This window comes from Typopeltis vanoorti, chromosome 9 (genome assembly GCF_054136105.1).
Source record: "Typopeltis vanoorti isolate ZY-2024b chromosome 9, IOZ_Tvanoo_1.0, whole genome shotgun sequence".
NCBI classification, from domain to species: Eukaryota; Metazoa; Arthropoda; class Arachnida; order Uropygi; family Thelyphonidae; genus Typopeltis; species Typopeltis vanoorti.
The window spans coordinates 131,060,457-131,075,042 of NC_143557.1; the positions used below are offsets into that span (position 1 = coordinate 131,060,457).

Sequence of the window (14,586 nt, forward strand, 5' to 3'; positions counted from 1 at the left end):
ATACCTTCTGTGCATCTTAATATGGCATTATTTCACTTCATGAAATGAATTCCAAGGATTTTGAATATGCTAATATGATTATTATTTTCTATTGAAATAATTATTGATGCGAGTAATCACAAGTTTAACCTGTGCAGATTCGTAGGCACTGTGTTGTATTGACCTGTCTGACAGTTGTGTTTTAACAGCATTAGTCTCTGCTACCGGAGAATGGATATTCCATTGATCTCAATATAGATTCTATGAGTTAGTCTTCTGAGTTTTTGAGCATTATTAACTCTATCTGTGTTTTTTGTTGTCAGGATTTATATGTATGCCATTGGCCATAATACGATAAACAGGGAATAGAACCAACCCTGTTTATCGTATCTATTAATGCCATGTTGCAAATTTGTGTTGGTTGTGAACGGATATCATAGATGAATGAACACCAATATCTTATCGCATGCATATTGGATAGTCCTAGCGTTTTAAATAAAAACTGGGTAATCATGCGTATCTGGTTAATTCTTTCCCAACCACATTTTAATAGATACGATAAACAAGGTTGGTTCTATACGAGTTCTCGTATTTCACAAATGTCATAAATCTGAGAGCAGAAGCCAACAATTCCTATATTAAATTTATTAATTTAATATTTATTATTTAATATTATGTATTCAATTTCCCAATAATGGTTTGTGCGTATACTATGTCGAAGTTTTGAGAAGTCAATAAAAACTATTACTCTTTGTTTTTTATATAAAAATGATAAGGGCTAAAATGCTCAAGCAGCAGCAGCAGCAGCAATGCTGATCCTTGTTTTTCTTTTAAATCCATATTGTATGTTTCAGATGATGTACAATGTGCGCCAATTTAGCACTGATATGTAGTTGCTTATAACGTTTATTTTTGGGGATGATCAGTACAGGTTTTAACGGTGGTCAGGTGGTGGCCCTGTTTCAAAGATTTCATTTAATAGATTTAGAATAATCGAATCTTGGGCTAAGTGAGTGCCTTTGGTTAACAAAGGATCAGATATAGATCTACAGTTTTCCATCGATATCTGGTGCTTTGTTAATTTAATTTAAAAATAAATTGCAATGTAATGCTCTGCCTTTGTAATCTCGAAGAGTCATAATGTATAAAACCGTTGTGATTCTAGTGGTGAGTAGTGCTTTGTGTGTGTTGGGAAGAGTAGAATTGCTTCTTGAAGTTCACAAAGTGTTCGTGAAAGTTTTCTTCACTGTTCGATGGATTTCGTTTCACATTCAATGCTACGTTTTGTTGTTTCAAAGACGGTCTCTTTACGGAGTGCGTCCGCAAAGTAATGAGATTTTGATTTTTTTTACGTTTAAAGAGCAGAAGGAGTCCCTAGAAGATGAACCACGCTGTGGACTGCACGTTTCTGCATGATCAAATGAAAATACGATGAAAGCTTGTGTCTCCTGAATGAACATAGTGTCGTATCTTACCCATAAGAACTGCTAATTTTTTTTCTGCGCTTGCTTTAATTTTCTGGTAGAACAGATTTTGAGAGAATGATGTTAAATATAAGATTGTGTGTTGTCAGCGTGCAGAGACCCTTGGATACTTTCTTTCCCTTTGGATAGTCCAAAAAAAAAAAAAAATTATGTATCTTTTGATTCGATGGTGATGTCGATTGTGAGGCTGTATTTCAATAGAGCTTCTCTTAAAAAGGCAGTTTAATGCTTCATAAAATGCAAACTCGTCATATAGCAAGCGCCATTTATAGTTATACCAAATTCGACAGATAATCTTAGTTTTTCTGGCGTAATATAAGCAATTGATTACTCGCTGTAAACACTCTTTGTCGTATCATTAATATCAGGTAATATGAAATGCCATTTTTTCCGTAAAATTGTATTCCATATTACCTGAATTTCCCATAATATTACTTCTACTCCACACTACAACCATGGTGATTGTGGCCAAAAAACTTTTGGAATTTAATAGTTAAAAAAGAATTTGTCAGCCTGGCCCCGAATATGATAATGAGTTTTTATTTGTTTTATTTCTATAATATCTACAGTTCCCTTTTCTATAATTATGATTCTTCTTTTATTACGGGAGGAATCTTTATATGGACTTTTTCAATCGAAGGTGAGTTAGCCGATATCATACGGCGGTAGCAGGGTTTTTTCTCCCGGACACTCAGGTTTTTCATCCCGCATACAAACAAATCGGCCCTTTAGAACACACACAATTTACAGACAAAAAATACTAGTTGTAGTGGTGGTGGTGGAAAGTAGATGGCGCTAATGTAAATACTTGGTAGTAGAGGTGGAGACGGAGAGTTGTAGTGTAGGTGTCCTCCCGCAATGAGTCTTCGGACTCCTTGGAGGTGTCACGAATAATAATAATTAGAGAAATGAGCGTTTAAATGGAGAACCGCTATGGGTTGAAATTCTACTTCGGTGCTGATTATTGTCAATGCCTTCGTGTACGAAGTGATTTCATTTGTCCGATGAGACTACCACTATGCTTACTGAAGGCCTAAAACGGCTTGAAAAAAATTTTAGTCTGTAGAGTAGAGTCCTAAGATTATCTATCTGTATCCCACTTATGTTTCTAAAATATCTTAAGCTACCAATTTTGTAACTTGCATTGACATAAAAATACTATAATAATATTTATTATATTTAATGTATTTAAGTTTTCGTTCTAACAATAGTTCTGTAGAAAAATACTGGAGTGTATCTGTCTGTCAGTGTATGCCTATTTATTCATCTATCCACTGGGTGATAAATGCAAGATCCATTCTCTATGACTGCGCAATCTGATGTTTTCTGAATATTCCATCTAAAACTAAAAATTAAAAACACTCTTTTATTCCTAAAACATTTATTGTAATGGAATAAATTTTGAATATACAGTTCAAAGATTATTCCGGACACTTTTATGATTCTGGAAGGTCTTTGTCTCAATATTTATGCTTAACGTATTCTACATTATAATCAACTTATAAGTTCGTTCAAACTCAACACAGATCTAATCCAGCCCTATATCAATGTCTATATGAATAAGGAAAGCGTCTATGAAACTTTTAAACAGGGATGTTCTACCTGCTTCTTTTCATCAGCGTATACTGAATTTACGATTCCTTATTCTAAAGGAACTACAGTTGGATACAACTTGGACTCAGAAGGAAAAGCGGAAACATCTTCCATGTAGATCGTCTGTTGTAATCCAGTCTCGTGTTGCATTACAGGGATGGTAGTACTTAATATCACACCTTGTTGCTTTTTATTACGAAGGTGACACAAATAAATAATGAGAATAATAGTTGCAATCAGTGCAAAACATCCTCCTCCAATGCCAACTAGCACTCCGATTGCCAGTCCATGACCACCTAGAAAGGGAAAAAGAAGATTTTATAAACTCCTGCACGATGGACCAAAATGAATGTTTAACACGAAAATAAAGTAAGGAAGGATGCTTACTGTATTGACATGAATCTCCGTGGTATAATTTAGGACAGGAACAGATGCCATCGGAACACGATCCTCCATTCTTGCATTCAGGAAAGCAATCATCTGAAGGAAGAATATTGTGTGAGTATAACATAGGGAGAATATCCCTTGCTAACATTAGTTCATGATGACAGTAGCAGTAGGTGGAGGAAAAGGAACAGAAAAACAAATCATTATGCTATTTATAAAACTTATTAAATTTTACCGAAATAAAAAGATAAATTAGTACGTAACAGTAGCAAAGTACATCAGACTACACTACTACACTTTATCATATTAACTATGTCGATAAACGATTTTATGTTATATGACATCACTAACATTGCAATAAATAATACGTAAATAAATTTGAAGAGGCTGTGTATTCATATTAATTCCCCTTCTTTTGGATATCAGATATTTGTACGCTACTCTATGTTCATCATCATGTTTGAGCAGTTCAATAATTCTGAATATTTTCATAAACTAACGAACAGAATCCCATCGCTTCTTCTACAAGGGACGTCCCGAAAGTAAGTTCCGATGTCAGATAAACAAAAATATACTTTAAATAAACTTTATTGGAAATTAAAGTAGACATCTTTCACTCCTTTTTCTACATAATTTCCACTATTGTTCATGCACTTATCATAACGGGGCATCAAGAGTTGTACCTTCATCGTAGAAGGTTGCCTGCTGCCTGTGATGACGCAAACCAAGTATTGACTGTTTCTTTGACCTCGTCGTCTTGAAACCGCCGGCCACAAATGAAAGATTTCAGATGTTTGAACAAGTGAAAGTCGCTTGGCGCGAGGTCAGGACTATATGGGGGATGATGGAATTGTTCCCAGCCGAAAGCGGAGTCTCCGGTGACAAGTCTGCTCAGGAAAGCATCACTATCCTCATGATAGCGTCTCAAGAATTCCAACGTACTGCCCAGCAGATTCACTTTGTGTTGTTCTGTAAGCAACTTCGGCACCCAGCGTGCACACAATTTCCGATAATTCAGTTTCTCCGACACAATTTCATGAAGACATGAACGTGAAACTTCTGGAAATTGCAGCGAAATTAACTTCATAGTGAATCCCCTAATCTGTCGAATCTTCTCTTCAACTGAACGCACCAAATCGTCAGTAACTAAAGATGGTCGCCCGCTCCGTTCATCATTGCACACCTATCCTTCCTTCATTAAAAAGTCTTACCCATCTTCGTACCATTGAATCACTCACTGCGTGTTCTCCATAAACCTCAATAATTTTCCGATGAATTTCAGCTGCTTTAACATTCCTCGCATTCAAGAAACAGATAACTGACTTAATTTCACATGCTGCAGGCGATTCGATTTTCTCAGACATTATAAACACACACCAAGAAGTGTACGCACTGCGAGAATGTTTGAAAATGGCACAATGCCTTCCTATGGAATCAACAAACTCAGCACACATGCCCACCATTGTGATCTCAGCGATGCAGGGAAAATATCTAAAAACGAACTTACTTTCTGGACGTCCCTCGTACATATATTGTCACTGATTTCCTATAATAAACAGGTAAGCCGAACGCAACTTTAATAAAATCCATTGACCAATCAATCCGTTCTAGAGTTTCCCGAATTCATTGTTTGTATATGAGTTTTATATGCAAGTAAAGTCTTACTTAAGATCGTTCAGAAAAGACTGTAACCATTCATGAAGAGAGAAATGCCAAACGAACAGGCAGGATTTCGAAAGGGCGGAGGAATAAGAGATCAAATCGCCAATATGAGATGGATAATAGAAAGAGCACAGGAATAGCAAAAGAATGTCTACCTTTGTTTCCTTGACTATGGTAAGGCTTTTGATTCTGTAGATCATGTGAAACTGTGGAATGTGTTAAGAACAATGGGAGTCTCAGAGCATTTCATTATCCTTCTGAGGAATCTTTATTATGAACAAGAACTTACTGTCCGAACAGATCTTGGAGAAACTAAGTATTTCACTATAGGTAAAGGGGTGCGACAAGGAGGTATTTTACCTCCGTACCTGTTTAACTTGTATACAGCGAAAACATTTTAAGAATGGGAGGGCTGGCGGAGTCTTCAGTTGGAATTAAAATTGGTGGAAAAAATGTTGATAATTTGAGGTATTCAGATGATACCACCCTGCTAGAAGAATGCAAAAAAGATTCGAAGGAACTTATTATGAAAGTTAAACAAGAAAGTGCTAAATATGGTCTTAAAAACGTAACCTCAAAAAGAAAAAAATTATGGCAACATGTGAACTTAATGATTTTGAAGTAGATGGGGAGAAAATGGAAGCAGTTAACAATTTCATGTTCCTAGGATCCCGAATTGATCATCATCAGTTGCATCAGTCTTGGGACTGGTAGCTCAGCAGCAATTTCCTCCATTCTGCTCTGTCATTGGATTTCTTTTTAACCTCCTGGTAACTCCTCAAACCCGTGCTGTCTTTGACTTGATCAAGAAAGCTTTTCCTTGGTCTGCCTCTTCTTCTTTTGCCTTCTATTTTGCCTTCAGTTATTCTTTTCAGAAGTCCATCATGTCGAAGTATATGTCCAAACCACCTATCCCTTCTAATTTTGATCGATTTTATTAGAGGTCTTGTTTCGTTTATCTCTCTCATGACTTGTTGGTTTGATTTTTTTCTGTCCATTTTATTTTGTTCATGCGGCGCCAGCACCACATTTCAAAAGCCTCCAATCTTCTTACATCTTCTCTTCCTAGAATCCAGGTTTCACATCCATACAGTGCAATGCTCCATATCAATGTCTTTACTATTTTTTTTTTCAATTGTAGGTTGAGTTTTTCTGTTAAAATAATTTTCATCCTAGAGAATTGGGCTTTTGCGTTGTTTATTGTTGATTTTATGTCTTCTCTTGTTCTGCATTATTAGGCTGCCTAAATATTTAAAGCTTTTCACTTGTTTTATTTGATTCCCGCTGATGTCTATATGCTCTATTGATAGGGATTTTGCCTGGAACAAACATTTTAGTCTTATCTGTGTTGATTTTCATTTTATATTTTTCAAGTAAACCTTGAATTGATAAAGATGGTTACTGTACCGAAGAAGTTAGAAGAAGATTATTACTCAAGAAAAAAAGCAATGACAAATTTAAGCAAGATCTTTAAAGATAAAGATATTAGCCTCGCAACAAATATCAGAATCGTGAAAGCAATGGTATTCCATGTGGTACTATTTGGATGTGAAAGTTGGACCCTGAGAAAGAGTGAAAGAAGGAAGATAGATGCATTTGAATTATGGGTTTGGAGACGCTTATTAAGAATACCATGGACTGCAAAGCAAACCAATAAATCAGTGATAGACAGAAAAACGCCAGATTGCTCCCTTGAAGCTATGATCATCAAGCAAAAATTGTCATACTTCGGACATATTATACGAGCAAATGACAGTCTGGAGAAGATGATGATACTTGCTAAAGTTGATGGAAGCAGGAGAAGTGGGAGACCAAGAATTAGATGGGTGGATGGAGTTAAAGAAGCAACTGGAATGCTCTTGGAGGTTCTGAAAGACATGGTCAGGGACCGATCTGAATGGAGAATGTATGTTCATGGAGTCGCCAGGAGTCGGAAACGACTCGATGGATCATAACAAACACACACACACACACACACACACACACACACACACACACACACACACACACACACACACACACACACACACATGCGTTTTAACTGAATTTATATAACTGCTTACATAAATAAAGGAATTCTAAAACCATTTAGGTGCAAAATTGATTGGCGATTGGCGTTTTAGGTAACTTCCACTTACCTAAAGCATTGGCACTTAAGAAAAATGCACAAAATAGCAATCCAAAAGTAAAATGCTTTGTAAGATAGTTCAGCATGTTGATCCTCTAAAAACCTGAAATTGGAAATAATAGAATATTTATCTAAAATATAAACAGAAATAAGATTCATGTTTCTTGTAATGTAAGAGACATAAAAATATCACATTTTTCAGAATGCAGACAAGTACAAGAAATAACCATAAAAACTAAGAAGTAATTAAACTCTACTCTAAATAATTTATCAAACGATATTCACTTAGGGTTCTCAAAATAATTTATAATGTTTTAAATCACTAAAAGGCAAGTGATCCATCATCTTTATGTTGATCTCATTACTATTCTTATAAAGATGGTTCAATAGAAATCTTCTTGAGAAATATGTGGGATTCCAATTTCTAGCCTTGGTATAATAAAGAGGTATAACCGTAATTCTTGGATCCTGAATTTTCTCAGAGAACATCGGGTTTTCTCGCTATATTCTCCAGACTTGAATAAAGCAGTTATCTATTTTTAAATAAAGTAATTTTTTCAGGTCCATTTACTTCAAGAAGTAATTATCAAGTTTAGCCAATTTCCATTACATAATATATCAGTAGTTCCACGTAATGCATAACGCATAACGTTATTGATTCCAAAGGTGACGCTAATGCTTTTCGTGTTCCCCACTATCTGATAGGGATAGAGTGAGAGAAGAAATTTATGAGCTGTTTGCTCGCCCTGAATGGGCACGGAGATTATGCATCATTACTGAAAATTAATATGGCTTGATCTTTTGTACTTGAATAGATCGATATTGTTGTAGTTTACAGCTTACTGAACCACTTCATGAGGGTGTGTAGACGTTTTTAGGAAGGACTTTGTAGCTTTCGCGTTCCAGGCGATAATCTGCAGAGATTCTCGAGTGAATTTAATTCTGTTCATCGATGAGTGCAGTGAGGATGGATTGAGTTTCGTATAGGAATCTTTTTGTTGAGGTCAGTGAAGGATTGGATTTGCTGAAATGTAACAAATTTGCCATAGAGGCAATGACGATCGATGTTAAATTTGAATGTGCTGCTGGTTCATTCTGCTTCTGTGTTGTCTTCTTTGAGCGCGCCAAGTCAGCATATGTCCTTGACTGTTGATGAAAAGATAAACTCTTGGAAGTCTCAGACTGTGGTAGATGAGCTCTATAGTGAATAATGGAGGGCTGTGGAGTCGGAGCTTCTGGATATCTCATTCTGGATAAAGTAATAGATTGTAACAAATTGGTTCAACACGTCTATATTCTTTGGGTTCCACGTAATGCAATATGACTAATTTATTTATATTTCCATTTATATATTAGAATTAAGGCGTATCAAATAATATTTTAAATAAAATTTTCTTTAATTATAAATCGCACTTAAATATTAAAATATATTATTATTATTACGGCTATTATAGCCTGTTTTTGTTTAGGAGTGTCCCTTATTTTAAATACATTGGCTATTTTTACTCAAAAAAAAAAATATATATATATATATGTGTGTGTGTGTGTGTGTGTGCGCGTGTTACTGTGTTTAAGGGCGCTTTTGAGAGGAGTTTACTTATGGGAAAACTGGGACAGGGGAGAACATTAACGGGGCGCGAACCGTTTCGGTCGACTGACCATCATCGGAACATTTACTGAATGAGGGTAGGGCTATGTCATAACTGCAAGTTGAATCTGCCAAATAAGGGCATTTGTTGTCGCTAAATGGCCGGAGGCCCGGCCTGATTTGTAAGTTGTGGATCGTCCAACAATTATTTTTCCTGCGTCAATACACCCCCACGCTCCCTTCCCCCTTGTTTTAAACAACCTTCAGCAGGAACATGGAATTTGAAGACATCCTAGTATCAAAACAAGGTATGTACAAAACATTTTTCCTCCTCTTTTATTCTGCTATAATTGCCTTCAAGACTCACCCATAATGCCCTAAAATATATATAATTTTTTTTTGAGTTAAAATATATTATTTTGTAATATATTTTATATTCATATTTTACAAAATGATAGCAATGTTTATTTATAAATAAATTGGAATTAAAATAATAATGATAATGATATTGCATAATGTCACCCGCTTGGTGAAATGCAATCTGGTTGAAATCCTGTTGGTCACATCGATTAGAAAGCATCTGAAAGAATTTATTAATCTGCTGAGTGGACAGAGATTTTGTTTAGGTCTAATTGGTTATGCATTCGAACCCCATGTTACATGTTTGGTTCTTAGAGAGTACGATTCGTGGATATCTAATCTGACTCTCCCACAGCCCTAATTTGCTATCGTTTGCAATCCTTGTCGATTGATATTCGCGTAAAAAATAAATGAAGTTAATAAAATAAATATTTAACCGCTCTTCTGACAAATTGCAGATTCAGATTTTTTAGGAACTCTAGCTGGAGAATTCAGGATAATGTTCACTGAATGCATGATGTGCTATTTCGTGGTCTTATTTCGTGGTCTTGACCTTCTATGGACATTACAAGAGTATGGTACATTGCTTTGCTACTTGCGAAGCATGCCTACAGAAATTCCTTGGGTTATTCGAAACATGAACAGAAATGAATTCATGCTTCGCCCTTCAGCATGAATTATAAATGCATGCATAAAAAACATTAATGGCATATAGAAACAGTATTTTCCCTCCCAAAAAATCTAATTTTTCTATTCCCTAAATAGGCAAACCAACCTCATGAACTGATATCTCTACAGACATAAAACTACTTATCCTTAAAAAGATACAGCAGACGAGTGGCAAGCCTTTTAGATTACCTAAAATTCTTAATTACTGGCCCTCAAGAATTCTCAGGCGCACCAGAAATGGATGGATGCGTGCATCTGAGATCATTCGTTCCAAATGGCCACAGATGCAACAATAGCTGATTTTGTATGATGATATGTGATAAAAAAAATTAGTCAACTGTATTTCATTAGTTTTAATATTTATCACTACGCATTAGCAATTATCATTTTCAAATTTGCAAAAGACTCCTAGGTACGATGTCTAAAGATTCATATCTAATTGTCCGCCATGGTGAAATAACAAATTATATTTCCATTGACTATCTAGTGTTACGCAACATCTGATTAAAAGTGGCAATCAACAGTAATCTGTAATGCAGTGACATAATTTTTAAATCAAGAATTCTTATCTGCAGACAAATATCCATAATCAATCTGTGAGAGTAGGTTTACATTACAACTATTATAAAATGCATTCTCATTATCGAGAATGAAAATTAATCAAAAAATATTGGAAGTTGTTTATCTTTCTAAAACTTAGAATTATAAAACTATTCTTCATTTGAAATAGAATGTAAAATGTTGGCTTGTGGACTTCTGTCGATTACTTTCTCAAATACCATCCGATATTTTACCTGCAAAATTGTTAAATTCTTTATCTTTACATCTATTTTTAACCACAGCTTTATGGGTGAATGTTTCGTGACATTAGTGACTCATCAAAGACTCTGGAGGAAGAGTATTAAGGAGGCATTTGGATATAAGGAACAGATGCAGAATATACTTTGAAGGGCTTTGAATGAAGAAAATGCAAGGACTCATAAAGAAGATGGGGAGCCCTATGGGGGGATGATGCAGAACATCGGTAAAGTGGAAGTAAAGGAAGCCATAAAGAGGATGAAGGGTGGAAAATCGGTGGACCCTGATAGGATCCCAGTGGGGGGGAAGAGGGAATTGACCTGCTGTGTCAACAGGAAAATATACCCGAGAATGGAGGGAAAGTACTTTTGTCCCCATCTATAAGAGTAAAGGGGATTTAGAAGACTGTAAGAATTACAGAGAAATAAAGTTGATGTCCCACACAATGAAAATCCTAGAGAGGGTTCTTGATGGAAGACTGAGGAAGAAGGTGGAGATTGTAAAGGGGCAATTTGGCTTCATGCCTGGTCGATCGACGACAGATGCTATCTTTGGGTTACGACAGATGATGGAAAAGTTTCGAGAGAAGCAACAAGAGCTACATCTGGTTTTTATTGATTTAGAGAAAGCGTATGATAGAGTGCCAAGGCAAGAAGTCTGGAGGTGTCTGAGGTAGAAGAAGGTACCGGAGAAATATGTCAGGTTTGTGCAGGAGATGTACAGCAATGTGAAGACAAGAGTTCGAACTTGCCTGGGAGAGACAGAACGTTTTCAAGTGACAGTTGGCTTGCATCAAGGGTCTGCATTAAATCCGTTCCTGTTTAATATTGTGATGGAGGTGGTGACGGAGAAGGTGACAGAAGACGTGCTTTGAACTATGTTGTATGCAGATGACATCGTGCTGTGTGCAGAATCAAGAGAAGAAGTGGCAGCTAAACTGGAAAGTTGGAGGAAAGTACGGGAGGAGAGAGAGGTATGAGACTGAGCAGAAGTAAGACAGAGTATATGTGTTGCAAAGTGGATGGCAGCCAGGAGACAGATCTGGAGCTGGAAGGAAATGTTATCAGGAAAGTCAGTGACTTTAGATACTTAGGGTTCAACCATGAAAAAAGATAGTGAGGCTGAGAAGAAAGTGGGTTGCAGGATACAAGCAGGATGAAGGAACTGGAGAGAGAGAGAGAGAGACGGCTGGAGTGCTATGCGATAAGAGGGTGCCGATCAATGTAAAAGGCAAAATCTATAGGATATTAGTGAGATCAGCTATGACTTATGCTATGGAAACTGTGGCGCTGAGGAAAAATAACATCAGCAGGATGGAGGTATCGGAGATGAGAATGCTTAGGTGGATGTGCGGTGTAACCAGAAAGGATCATCTGAGAAATGACTATGTAAAGGGAACGGTGAAAGTTATGAACTTAGGAGCAAAGATACAGGAGGCAAGGTTGAGATGGTTTGTTCATGTGATGAGAAAGCGTCTGATAGAGTGCCAAGGCAAGAAGTCTGCAGGTGTCTGAGGGAGAAGAAGGTACCAGAGAAATATGTCAGGTTGGTGCAGGAGATGTGGGAAGAAAGGTCATGCAGATGGATGTGCAGTGGAGGAGGAAACGTGAATGGCCAAAGAAGAGATGGAGGGAGATGGTGGAGGAGGACTTGAGGATGAAGAACTTGGATGTGGCTACAGCCCAAGACAGGAAGTCGTGGAGGAGACTCACCACAAACAGCGACCCTACTTAAGTGGGAAAAGCTGCAGAAGAAGAATAAGAAGAAGAAGAAGAAGAAAACGTGACCAGTTCAGGTTGCTTCGGTCACAACTCGCGAGATTATAGGACTGTGCTTAATTCATGCGATCCACAGGAGAGGAGACATCTAGCACATAATACTTGCAACCGATAGAATTGTCACAGGATCCCACTCACAAATTCTAACCGTTATAGATTCATCTCAGTTCCCGATCAAGAACCACACCTGATTTAATCCTGATCGTAAACGTTGAAATTCTCTTTGCCCTATATCGCTACGCAACTTGTCCAAATAATTTGTTTATTTTCCATCTAACATGAAAAAAAAAATCACTTATTTCAAACAGTGCTGTTCTTTTGACAAGCGGGTGATCTAGTAAAAGCTCATTTGGATGTGTTCCAGCAATGTCAAGTAATCAGAGCTAACTTCATTTTATAATTCTTCTGATCATACAGAGTTCTCTAACTCATTGATGCTAGGCTTATTATTCATGAGATTGAAGAATAGAAATATGATCTGCGAAGTATATTCTTCAACGAATTACTATTAGCTGGAGGTTGATAAAAGGTGTGATCAAAAAATTCTCATGAAAGTACAATTAAATCAGTAGCATTTAAATATGAGTTTGAAATATCTTCAAGACGTCGATAAAAACAAAAGAATAGTGAAATAAAGACGGACACTGGTCTCTCCACTCTAATTCATTCCGTCTTCTCTCCCGCAGCTAATCTCCAATTACGGTATCTACAATTATGCACGTATCGAATGCATCTCATAGTCATACATTCTCCAAACATGGTTCCTTGCCAGTCCTTTTTCTCTTCTCAAACCCGATTAATCTTTGACTAATCTAATTGATTGCTACAAAAGCACGAGATTTGAATCTATCCCTAGAATTCTAGTTTAATACGAGTGTTTTGAAGAGATTGCTCGGAAATGAATACATTCCCATTGAACGGCAAACATTAAAAGTCATTTTTTACTGTTAATTGGCATACCCTGAAATTTTTAAATCACGATTTTGTATCTTATTAATAAGCGGTTTAATCATATTCTTAAGGACAGTTCGAAGGATTCATCACTTTCGGGACACATTCGAATTTCGGATATTCAAATATATTTACTTTGAAAGCTGTTACCTACCTGATTTTATCGTCAACAGAAAACAGCACAAAAACCTCAAATAATTACACCGCACAGGAAAATATCGAATGACTCGTTTAAGAACAGAAGCTCTTTTTAAATAACGGATCCGATTGAATATCTACGATAGCAGACAGAGATATAAGCTGATTAATCATAATGATAAGAGATAAACATGATTACAAAAAAAAAAAAAAATCCATGAACAGGAGGACAAAACAGATTACATAACATTTTTATATATTCGTTACATGCACCCTATTTTGTGTGCGTATACCCACCCAATTCTATGTATAACTTCAGATTACATAAAATGATTTTATCACACATAATTCCATCAGTGATATAACTTTTCGGTACGTCATGACACCCGCTATAGTTTAAGCAGTTACTTGTAAACCAATCAATTGACATTGCTTAAACCAGGGGTCGCCAAAGTTCTTTGACCGTCAACCCCTTCAAGAGTTTCGTGACTTTTTATCGACCCCCTCTATTTTACTATTACGTAATTATAATATGATAAACAAAAAAGACGCTTGTTGGTAAATACGTCATTCTGGCCTACATGATTGGCCTCCGTAACTATTTTCATGACCTTGCTCCATCTTATAGGTCCTATTCATGTCGCTGTTCCCCCGATTCACCCTTAATTGCGTTGTCATTCAGGATGGAGATAATTCAAGCTAAGCGAATTAAATATTACCCGTACAATGATATCCTATCTTTTCTATCGACCCCTAACAATGTTAAATCCACCCCTGGGGGTCGATATCGACCACTGGTTTAAACAGACATCGCTGGAATTATCTTCGGCAACTGGTGGAGTCAATGCATCGGAGAGTATAGGCTGTTACTCACGCTATTAGATAGGTCTCGCTAGTGTTTTGTCTATTGAATGTATTATGCAGTATTGTAATGTATTCAACTGGCAGTATTGTGGGAATCTCAAGACCTCATCGGTACGACGGTGAAATCGGAAAGCAATAATAACTATGTTTTCTGACAACAAAATATGTTGGAGTTAACCTGCAAGATATCGGTCTCTTAAGATGTTC

At 36.6% G+C, this 14,586-nt stretch overlaps 1 protein-coding gene across 1 annotated transcript; it reads right to left on the minus strand.

Annotated features, from left to right (window-relative positions):
* Positions 1-2,922: 2,922 nt before the first annotated feature.
* On the minus strand, positions 2,923-13,607 carry LOC150103559 (uncharacterized). The gene is made up of 4 exons (XM_090398419.1): positions 13,532-13,607; positions 7,244-7,336; positions 3,444-3,536; positions 2,923-3,352 (listed from the first exon to the last, which is right to left on the minus strand). The coding sequence occupies exons 2-4, from the start codon at positions 7,317-7,319 to the stop codon at positions 3,105-3,107; spliced, it is 417 nt and encodes a 138-aa protein (XP_090254545.1). The 5' UTR covers positions 7,320-7,336; positions 13,532-13,607; the 3' UTR covers positions 2,923-3,104.
* Between the last annotated feature and the right edge of the window lie 979 nt (positions 13,608-14,586).

Bases quoted from the DNA above. Each gene is read 5' to 3' on its own strand.
- LOC150103559 (XM_090398419.1), bottom strand. From the start codon at position 7,319: ATGCTGAACTATCTTACAAAGCATTTTACTTTTGGATTGCTATTTTGT. The intron at 3,537-7,243 runs GTAAGTGGAAGT...TTCTTCCTTCAG, and splicing joins CTTAAGTGCCAATGCTTTAG to ATGATTGCTTTCCTGAATGC. The intron at 3,353-3,443 runs GTAAGCATCCTT...TTCCCTTTCTAG, and splicing joins CGGAGATTCATGTCAATACA to GTGGTCATGGACTGGCAATC.